Consider the following 11,731-nt stretch of genomic DNA (forward strand, 5'->3'; position numbering starts at 1 on the left):
TTCTACTGTCTTTCAACAAAGATACAAGTATTCTTTTAATAAGATATTTTTGGTTCAACCTAAGTATTCTTTGACTTGTCTCTTCAAGAAATTACCTAAATATTCTTTTCATAACAAGTCTCTCTAGGCTTAACAACCAAGTATTATTTTTAAACTAGTCTCTTTAGGCTCAATCAAGTATTGTTTTACAGATAAGCCTCTCTAGTCTTAACCTTATAATAATGGTTATGAAGGTCACAAAGATGTTGTTTTCATCTCACTTAGACATTATATAACCAATATAATTCACTAACCTTTTTACAAGAAAGAATGAAGTTTGTACACGAGTATGATTTATAGAGTGTGTTTCTTCGCTTATATATATATACATATATCTCTATATATGTTCTTTCTTGAGCTTCAAATCTTCTTATATAGTAGCTTTGAAGAGATGACCATTACAACACTTCGAGTCCAATTCACTAGTTTGTTTCGTCTGTCTTCAATGTCTTTCCTTATGAAGGGAGGTAATCATTAACTCATTTAATACAAGCATTAAATGCATTGACCAAGTGGTACCTCTTATTTGATTAAGGAAGCTACTTAACATCTTTATATACCAAATGAAACTTGCAAAAGCAATATTAGTAGAGCAACAACAACAACGCTTTTTATCAACTTTTCTTCATGATTTTAGGATCTTCGTCCTTGGTTCTAACAAAAAGTATGATCGTGTTCTCTTTAACATATTTGTGAGTTCCAACATAATTTTCTAGTTCGATCTATAAACAATGAATATTTAATGAATATGAGATAAATTATATACTTCGTCTAATTTACGTTGTCTTACAGACAATTTGCATCTCACACTTCGTTTGATAAGCATTTTCACAGAGGTTTTTCGATGGATGTAGGTAGGTGAAGTGAAGCTTGATCTTCCCTTGCCTCCTCCAAGCTCACAGATCTTCTTCTTTGATGAATGAATATGGACCAAAATTCAATGTGAATTGGAGGTCCATGCTCTTCCATCATTTTCTCTTGTAAAAACGTTTTGTTTGTTAACATTAAAACTCCAAAACTTAAGGGATCAAAGATTGTCCTTCAACTTAACAAACATAAATATCATATAATATATATATATATATATATATATATATATATATATAAACTTGAAAAATCATGATTCATCATCATATCATCCTCATGCATTAGAGCTGTCAAAACGGGTAACCCGGCCCGGCCCGGCCCGGCCCACCACGGGTTGAGCCTTTGGTGGGCCAACCCAACCCGGCTCGTTTATTGGTGAGCTGGAAAAAATTGAGCCCGGCCCGGCCCACCACGGGTTGGTGGGCTAAACGGGTTGGCTCACCTAATTTAAAAAAATCACCTAATTTAAAAAAATGTAATCAAATTTAATGCCTAATCCTGCAAAAATAGTATGCACATAAGCTTTTCTAGAGAAAAGTAAATAAATTCCTACACTAATTACATAATTTGAAGAAAAAATACATAAAATTGAGAACCTATGATGGTCTATGAAGTTTTATTTGGCCCAACCCAATAGCAGAAGTTTTTTTTTTTTTATTTATGGGCTGGTGGGTCAACCCGGCTCACCACGGGTTGAACTCGGGTGAGCCGGGTTGTTAGTGGGCCGGGTTTAAAATTGGCCCACACTGAAATTTGCAAAAAAATTTTAGCCCAACCCGGCTCGAACCCGTGGTGGGCCGGGTTGGCTCACCGGGCTGAGCCCATTTTGACAGCTCTATCATGCATCATATAATCAATCAACTCATATCTCCCAGCATAAAGTCATCACATAATATATATCAACTTGCAACTTGATAGATTCATCACATGATATATATCAACTTACAACTATACAACTTCATCATTTTAACAAATTACAACTTAATAACATAAATATCATCATATAATACACACACACACACACACACACACACATATATATATATATATAGATATATAAACTTGAAACATCATGAATTATCATCATATCCTCATGCATCATATAATCAATCAACTCATATCTCCCAACATAGGGTCATCACATAATATATATCAACTTACAACTTGATAGATTCATCATCATACAATTATAAAATAACTTAAAACAAAAAAAATTTCATCATACATATCATCTCCATCATACAACTTCAAAAGTAAACAACTTTCAACAATATGCAACTTACAACATTTTGCAACTTTAACCATCATCATAGATCAATATATATGAACTATAATCAATCTTCGCCATATATCATGTACACAACCAACAACTAGTCCAAAGCTACCAACAAATAGCTCGAAGCTACCAACACCTAGCTCGGAGTGAGCTCAGACAAAAAGTACCTATATAGTCTCGATTTGGTCACTTAAGTAATGATACCCTCACTTTGAGAGAATGAAATTTGCTTGGAGCACCAAAGAATTCACTCAAGAAAGCCAAGTTAAAGACCACCCTTGAATGGTTTCACTTGCATGTTTTGAGTGAGTGAGTTCTCGTTCTGAGCGAGTGTATCCAGAAACATGCATAATCAAAAGAAAGCATAATAACTCAAGCATTCAACTTAACAACTCTAGATCTTCTCATCCCACACCAAAATTTATGCATGCAACTTTGAAATTAGCATTTACTAGAATTATATAGCCTATAATTTGAAAGAGATGAAACATGCAGCCAAAAAACCATTCAAGACCATCAATTTTCTATCTTCACCAAGAAACCTCAATAAAACTAAGAACACCAAGTTCCATCTTTGATCTCAACTTCAATTCTCACAAACACACAATTCAACACAACAAAACACCTTACATAACTTTGAAAATCAAACAACAAGCTTCCTATACCTTGAATTGCTAAAAAATGAAAAAAGGAAGAAGGAACAAAGAAGATTTGAAGCTCCCTAAGTGTTCGTCGTACAAGAACCTTAACTACGGATTCTTAGCCTCCAAGCTTGGATCTTCAATCCAATACCACTTCCTAACTGAATGAAGGATTTAAAGTATTCTCACAAAATAAGAAGAAGAAAGAAATTTCTGTAGCTCTAGATCCCATCTCTCTAACTTTCCTTAGGATATGAATTTATGAAATTCACGTCTTAAGAAAATCTTTTATATACCCTACCTTAAGCTGAGTCAACCTAACTCTAGTTGAGATTACCTCAAAGACAACTTAGCTCTCAAGGACCACTCAATCCCTAGTGCTATAAAAAAACAACAATTACAACAAAGCAATAATTAATCCTACATAACATATAATCTAAAACATATAGTGTTACACCCTATGCTCGATGTCATTAAGGGAGCTTTCTACCTCATCTATACCTAATGCCATGCAACATGCACCCGACGTGGATGAGGCTGCGAACCCCTAGACCCTCGTGCCTAGTATGGTAAAGTTCCACATTCAACTTAGGCATGACATTCTAGCCCGGTCCCGTGAGTACCTGCCCGAACCCGCCTCAATTTAGATGGAAAAAACTCGTGTTGATCATGTTCGGGTTTGAGTTTTCCTCGATTGGTAAAATCGGGGAAGGGAGCGAGGACAAGGATATTAATACACACCCTACCCCCGCCCTGCTTAATAATATAATTAAAAAAACTTATATATATAAACAAAAATTTGAATATGAAAAATTTGTATTATCTTATTTTTCTTTTATTTTTTAATTTTTTTTCATATTTATTAGAAATAGAAAAAAGGTCCAGGAGCGAGGACGAGAGCGAGGGCGGGGAAATCCGAATTCCGTCGAGGGTAGGGATGGGTACTTAGATTTTATCCCCTAATGGGTACCAGGGGCGAGGAACATAAAACCTGCCCCTACCCCGCCCCATTGTCATGCCTAATTCAACCTTAATCTAACCCGAGATGATTCTCTCTACTCGCACCCAACGCCATTCCTTTGGCAATCGATGCTATTCAAACTCCGTCTGGCACTACTTCAATCCTAGGTGATTCTTTTTCCTCACATTTGGTGCCACCAATGTTGCACCTAACGTGAGCAAGACAAAGACCCTCAATTTGAAGCTACACCTAGCACTTTAAAGACCCTCAATTTGAAGCTACACCTAGCACTTTATGAATTGGCTCATAGCACTTGAAAATTAGAAATCCAACCACACACAACACAATAATCCACAAATATAAAACATTCTCAACTCATTTTCAACAAAAAGCAACAACATGCAACATCATCTAGACTAAATTCACCCAAATCACCTCAACATGCATCATATACTCAAAACTTGCTAATAGAATGAATTTCAATCCAATTCATCAACATAACTATGAAATTAAGAAACAATCCAACAACCTAAAAAAATCAACAAAAATTCAATTCTAACTTCTCTTACTTTGGAATTGAAGTGAATAGCGAAAAAAAAAAAAGAAGGGAAAAAAATAGTTCCAAACACCTAAAGCTCCACACCACGATTCTCATGGCAAGATTCGAGATTCTCCAACACCTTAAATTCAAGAAAGATTAATCAAGTACACCCCGAGTGAGCTAAGGAAGAAAGAAGAAGTCTTAGGAATAAAGGTTTTTCTCTCTCTAACTTATCTCTATAAATTTTCTCAAAAAATGTTATGAGACTTAAATCTATAAAAAAAATCTTAAATATTTTTTTCTAGAGGGTCAAACTAGACATCTACTCATAAAAACCCTAAACTACCTAAAACTCATAAAAAATTTCATAATAATCCCAAAATTTCTCATTAATATAACAGCAAAAACAACACACACATATATATATATATATATATATATATGTAAATTTAGATATATATATATATATATATATATATATATATATATATATAAATTCTAGATCTTTTGAATTGTATTCCGAAAATTGTTCCAAATATCTTAAAAAAATATTTTAAACTATAAAATATTAAATTAAATAATTATTTTATAATAAATTTATTAAAAAGTATAAATATTTTAATAATTCGGAATGTGTTTCGAACTATTTATCGACAGATTTAGTAATCCTCATATATATATATATATATATATATATATATATATATATATATATATATATATATATATATATATTATAAAACCAACAACAATAACTAAAACTTATGGTGTTACATATTTCACTAAAAGAAAGTTGAGGCATAAAGCATAAGCCCTATATATCTAGCATAATTAGTGTAAACTGCAACATAAGGTTCCTTAACCTAATGTATTATTGTTTTACTGTGATTACTTTTATATAATATTATGGATTATGGATTATATTTTTTAATTGAATATATTTTTTCAGATCAGGGGAGATGTTTGTTGTTATTGTATTTGCTCTTGGGTCCAGTGATTTATTGTGACATTGGGAAGTTCATTGAACAAGACGTAAAAGATGGAAACAAGTGTACCTAAAATAAATGAAAGCAGCCAAAGTGGTGTAAAAGAAACCAGGTTATGTACGCCAAGAAAATTCAATAAAAATAATAAAGTTAAAAGATACATGATTAATTAGAAATGAGAAATCCCAAAGAAAACTTTAATAATTAAAATTAAAAAGGAGTACTCAGGAATAAACACTTCAAAATAAAATGTCTTACAAAAATATTTTATAAATCCTTTCACTAATGAAAAATAATTAATATAATTTATATTTTAAAATGTTAAATCTAATTATTTTATTATTCAATATTTATTTTAAAAAGTAATAAAAAAATTAATAAAAATATAGGTCAATTATGTTTTTAATTATTATAAGTTAGTTAAATTGAATTGTAGTTCTTTTAATTTTTCTCTGTCTTTTAATTCTCATTCCTCTAAAATTTAAAAGTCTAAAAATAATTAACGATTATTTTAGTTATTATCATCATATGATATGGGTATAAAGATTACACGAGTATTCCAAGTACCATCCAATAATGTTTATGTGGTGTAATGCTATCTCGTGAGTATTTTTTTCTTTTAGCTTTAAAAATAAGTAATACTACATCATTTTCAAAATTATGTATGATTACGGTTAATGCAAACTTATGAAGGATTATTTAATAAGTGTATAATATTAATATACTTAATTTAAATTGTTCTTATTTAATACAAAATGAAAATGTGATTTTAATTTTTAAATGCTTTTTAAATTTGTTGTCATTAATTTATTACTGATTGATTGATTAAGTAAGTTTTCTAGTGCTCCAAGTCTAGGTGAAAACCAATTGTAGTCATTGGAACTTGTGTGTACGTACGTGCTAAATTTGGAGCATGACCACAATTAGAAATGGAATTGAGTCAACCTAATAATATGATGATTTCGAATCAAATCAAAGAGAAAATTTAAAGATTGGTTTAGATCATCAATTCAATTCGGATTTTAAAATTACATATCTGAAGACATCGGTTAAAGTATTTGATTTGAACATGTTGAGCCCAAATCAACTCAAACATGTATTATTTAAAAAACACTAAATTTAAATTATGTAATTATATAATTTTATGCTGTGTAATTATATAATTCTATAATTTTTATGTGATATAATTTTATAGATTTTATATTGTGCAATTTGATAATTCTAACTTTTGAAATTATTCTTCAATTTTGTTTTTGTTATAACTTTTTTTTTCTATTTTTATTTATCTCACTTTTTATTGAGTGATATAATGATCCAAACAGTCCAACTTTTAGATCTAAGAATCCATTAAAATACAATATACAATATTTATTTACTAAACATTAAATAAATAGTTTTTAAGAATTTTACACACACAAACAAATATATTAAGAAGAGATTAAAATTGCACAATGATGATACTTGAAAAATTAAATTACTCAGAATTAAAATTGTCCAATTAAAAATTAATTGACTAAAATCATAAAATTGTGATACTTCAATATTAAAATTACTTAATTAAAATTTGACAGACAACAAAATATTTAAACCTATTAATTAATTAATTTAGATCTAAATACCTTTTAAACTCAAACCAACCCAACTTGCACATGTTCCACGCTAAAATAGTAACAACATAAGACAATTTCAATAATACTTCAGAACAAAAATTTAATACAATTTTCAAGTATAATTGATACTATTATCTAGGCATGGCAACGGGGCGAGGCGGGGGTAGGTTTTAAGTCTCCCGCTCCCGCCCCTGCAAATTTAAACCGCTCCCGCTCCCACCCCCGATACTCGCCGGGGATAAAATCTGGGTCTCCATGCCTGCCCCCGACGGGGTTCGGGTTTCCCCGCCCCGCCCCCACCCCCGCTCCTATTTTTCTTCTTCTTTTTTCTTTTAAATAAATATGAGCAATTTTTAAAAAAATAAAAGAAAAATAAAATAATATAAATTTTTACATATAAATATTTATAATTTTGGTTTATATATATATAAAAATAATTTTTTAATTATATTATTAAGCGGGACGGGGGCGGGGGTGGGGTGGGTATTAACATCCTCGTCCCCGCCCCCGCCTCCGCCCCCGATTTTATTAATCGGAGAAAACCCGAACTTGAACCCGAACTCGATAAACACAGATTTTTCCGATCTAAATCGGGGCGGGTTCGAATACAGGGCGGGTTAGATGCCATGCCTACTATTATCCGATCAAAATTAGAATCCCTCATTAATATGCATATTATAATTTCAATAATAATTTAGAACAAAACTTTAGTACAATTCTTAGAAATAATTGGTACTATTATCTAATCAAAATTAGAATTTTATCTCAATAATTTACATATATTTATATATAAATATAATAGAGATTTGCATTAAATGTAAACTTATATTAATAAGATAAAATTCAATTTTGATTAAAGAAAAATATCTAAAAAAAAGTGTACCTAATATTTATGCACCTCACAATTGTACACTATGAATTCATCATGTAGTATACACTAACTATTATAAGATGGTTCCCCATATCCCTGAGTTCATGTGTACACTACCGAACAAATTAAAGTTGTAACCAAATTTATGTATCATTTTGAAAGCCAAACAAGATAAGTGCCCTGATCTCTAATTTGTTAACTAGATTCTTGTGGAAGCAAAAAAATTCCCCCTTCCATTCACCAGCTTTAATCCCTAATCCCTCCACTTCATTTCTATCTTTTCGCTGTGTTATGTTTCCTTGTTATTTTAAGTAAAACAATGAGAATTGCCAATTTCAACTTTATATAATTTGATTTCTAATCTCTTAATTCATGATTTTGATGCTCAATTTGATGATTTGCTTCATTTTTCAATGCTTCTGAATTGATGGCTCAAAATATTAATTTAAAATTATTCTTATGATTAGAAAATTGGTGAATTGATAACAGTTGTTTACTTGGCAAGGGTAACAAGGAATGTTTGGTGCAAAAATAAACAACAAACAATACTCCAAAACAATGATCAATTCAGTTTCAAGAGAAGATCTACTTCAACATAGAAAGAAATCAAAAACTGCATATGTATTTCAGTCTAGAGATAAGACTAGCTCTAGAACAAAATATAGAATACATAGTATCTCTCAAAATTCAAAAGTAAACAAAATGGATTGGAGAGTGACAGTTGTTTTTCCTATCACTCAAATAAATCAAACTTGAAATATCAAAATTTTGATCCAAAAAATATATATATAATCCCATTGAGCAAAATTATTCAACAAAATTTGCCCAAGGCTTGGTTAATAACCAGAACTCAATGATTTTCATCATCATCTAAAACTAAAATATGAACTGAGTGCTGAAAAATTAAGCACCACCGGAACCATACTTCTTTCCGAACACTATCACCTGCAACTTGTCATAACCAGCAAGCACACCTGCACCAGCAACAGCACGGAGGATGTTAGCACCAGCTCCCTTAAACAAAGACTTGGCACCCTCATTCTTGAGGATTTGTGTAAATGCATCCATAGAGCTCTTGTACTTCACAGCTTCACCAGATGTCATCATCATCCTTCTTCTAACAGTGTCAATTGGGTATGAGGCTAAACCTGCACCATTGGTGATAAGCCATCCAAGGGCAAAACTAGCGAAAAAGCTATCCTGCAATGACCAAAGAAAATGACAGTAGCAGTCAGCAAAAAGGAATTGAAACTTTTCATGAAAAATCAGAATGGTCTTCTTTGCCTTATTTTGATTTTAAAAGGCATTAATGAAAATGAATACAACCTACTAATCACAACTACCTCCATATCAACATATTTTTAAAGAACTTCAACAAAATCAATTGCATCTTAAATTAAATAAGAGTATTATAAACTAAATACATTCATATTTTACACTTTTAATAATCCATAATATGTGTGCATTAACCTTAGTCATCAAGGGTTTTAAAATGGATGTATAGTAACACGCATAAGTCAACCCAACTAAAAATATTTGATCAAATAACATATGTCAGAAGAGAACACATAAACAAGGGTATATAACCAACCTGCAAAGAGCCAGTTAAGAGAACTGGCTTCAAGGAATCATACATTCCAAAGTAGAGACCACGGTACACAATGATTCCAACACAGGAAATGTTGAAGCCACGGTAAAGACCAGCAACACCATCCGATGCCAATGTCTTCTTGTAGACATCAACAAGACCATTGAATTGCCTTTCTCCACCCTTCTTTGCAGCCTTGGCATCATTGGCCAGACGGGTACGAGCATAGTCAAGGGAGTAGACAAACAAAAGGGATGAGGCACCAGCAGCACCTCCTGAGCCCAAGTTACCAGCAAACCATTTCCAGTAACCATCCTTATCCTTCTTGAAATTGAAAAGCCTCTTGAAGTAGTCCTTGAATGCAAAGTTCAGAGCCTAGTACAATTCATATTGCACATTTAGCACCCATATACAATAAACCAAAAGATTTGGAAATGGTAAGATAAAAAAACTAAAAATGAGAATAAGTAATACATGCATTCATAATATAAAAGTCTTTTACATCAGATGACGAACTACGGTGTACAATAATTTCATTGACTTTTATAATAAAAACTTGAAAGTCACACTAAAAATCACTTCTAATTACCTGAGTTGGGAAATAACGGATGACATTTGCAGTGTTACCTCTCCATAGGGAAACAACACCCTCTTCCTGCATTGTTCTCTTAAAACAATCACCAATACCCTTGTATGGTTCAGAGAGTCTACCAGCTTTGATCATCTCATCCTGGTTCTGGATCAAGAGTTTAACTCGTTCAATGGGAGCCGCAGCAGTTTTGGACACTGCAGCTGAAACTCCACCCATGAGAAAGTCAATAAGGAAGTGTCCTTTCTCAGCCGGAGCTGCAGCAAACACAGGGGAGGTTGATAAAGTGCAGATATCGGTTGCAGCACTGTATGCTGGCATTACCGGATACTGCAATGCGGCATTTGAGTAATTCCCAAATGAGCGCCTCTGCTTGTACAAAGGAAGACCAGTTCGGAGATGCAACTGGCCTGCAACCTTCTCCATGATTCTGGGATGCTGAACCTGATCAACCATAGTGACTTTCCTGAACAATGCATCAACCCAATATAAGGTCAATAAATTTTGGAATGTGATTGCTTAGTACATGATAAAGTAGACAAAACAAAAAAAATTAATTGAAATGCATTGATACTATAAAGATCAAGATTTTACAGTGTTATCTAATTACAAGTCTACATGTATAATAAATTTATTAAGCTTTATAATAATTATTAAGGATGACTTTTAACAGTTTAAAGGGATCTGATCTGTTCATAAATACTAAACAATAACCAAACAATGTCAAGCTAAGTTTGTAGATGGGCAACACAAACAACAGAAAGAAAAAACATACAAAATGAAAATCACTTGCACAATGAAAGTCATATTATCATATTATACCATATAAACAAATTCTGTGAAAAATGTTTGTAATAACAAATTTACATTTTTGCGATATTAAATGAAATATCAATTTATAAAAGTGATGACATAATTTCAACAACAAAGTTTCTATTTTTGCATATCAATGTAAAAGTAATTTTAAAACAAAGAAGTTTATTTGACCAAGAAAAAAATTCAAATAATAATAATTATAATAGTAATACCCCAAAGTGTTAAGATCAATAAGTTACATCAACCAAAAGGTCAGAAAATGAAATATAAAATACTATGCGGGCTCCATTAATGTTTTTCATATTATTAAAATAATGAACAGTGTAATATATCTGGATGACAACAAATCACACATCATGGGTTTTGATGCATGAAAATTGAGGTTTTTCAAATATACTCATTAGTCCACTCGTATCCCACACTCACACATCAATCAACAAAGAGAAGGATGGGTGTAAAGATCCGACTCATTCAAATTACACCATTTGAAGTAAAAGAAGGATGGGTGTAAAGATCTGATTCATTCAAATTACACCATTTGAAGTATACATCTACAAATCATTGTACAAATCATTGCAGGATCGAGAAATCCATTGAAAGATGAAAAAGAAAATAACTTTACGCAAACCCACTTCACAAAAACAAAGGGACTCAGGTTCTGCTTACGGATCAAGCAAATTCAATGATTTGAAGAAATTAAGGTTGGAAAATGACAACCCCAGAAGGCAAAAACGAGAAAACTTGAAAGGAAGAAGCAAGAGTGAAATGTGTGAAAGAGAGCGAGAATGAATAACCTTTGAAAGAATGATTGGTGGCTGCGCGAATTTGTTGGAGAAGAGAGAAGACCCTTTGCAAGTAAGTAAGAAATCTAACAAATGGCTTGTTTTAAGAACATGAAAAGGTTTGAGGAGGAGAGTGAAACACGAGGCGCTTTGAACCCGATAGA

The 11,731-nt window shown here is 32.0% G+C and overlaps 1 protein-coding gene across 4 annotated transcripts; it reads right to left on the reverse strand.

Annotated features, from left to right (window-relative positions):
- Nucleotides 1-8,400: 8,400 nt before the first annotated feature.
- LOC109790606 (ADP/ATP translocase 1, mitochondrial) lies at nt 8,401-11,731 on the reverse strand. 4 transcript variants are annotated; one of them, XM_020349788.3, is made up of 4 exons: nt 11,580-11,731; nt 9,970-10,435; nt 9,384-9,755; nt 8,401-8,992 (listed from the first exon to the last, which is right to left on the reverse strand). In XM_020349788.3, exons 2-4 carry the CDS (start codon nt 10,423-10,425, stop codon nt 8,696-8,698), a joined length of 1,125 nt encoding a protein of 374 aa, XP_020205377.1. In that variant the 5' UTR covers nt 10,426-10,435; nt 11,580-11,731; the 3' UTR covers nt 8,401-8,695. The 4 variants fall into 4 exon arrangements, with proteins under 4 accessions (XP_020205377.1, XP_020205379.1, XP_029125527.1 ...); XM_020349790.3 differs by lacking the exon at nt 11,580-11,731 and adding an exon at nt 11,452-11,570; XM_029269694.2 differs by lacking the exon at nt 11,580-11,731 and adding an exon at nt 11,418-11,526.

Source organism: Cajanus cajan, chromosome 8, assembly GCF_000230855.2.
Source record: "Cajanus cajan strain Asha chromosome 8, NIPB_CcT2T_4, whole genome shotgun sequence".
Taxonomy (NCBI): Eukaryota; Viridiplantae; Streptophyta; class Magnoliopsida; order Fabales; family Fabaceae; genus Cajanus; species Cajanus cajan.

Excerpts from the sequence above, each read along its gene's own strand:
- LOC109790606 (XM_020349788.3), bottom strand. The coding sequence starts at position 10,425 with ATGGTTGATCAGGTTCAGCATCCCAGAATCATGGAGAAGGTTGCAGGC. Across the intron at positions 9,756-9,969 it reads TCCGTTATTTCCCAACTCAG|GCTCTGAACTTTGCATTCAA; the intron begins GTAATTAGAAGT and ends GAATTGTACTAG. Across the intron at positions 8,993-9,383 it reads TCTTAACTGGCTCTTTGCAG|GATAGCTTTTTCGCTAGTTT; the intron begins GTTGGTTATATA and ends TGGTCATTGCAG.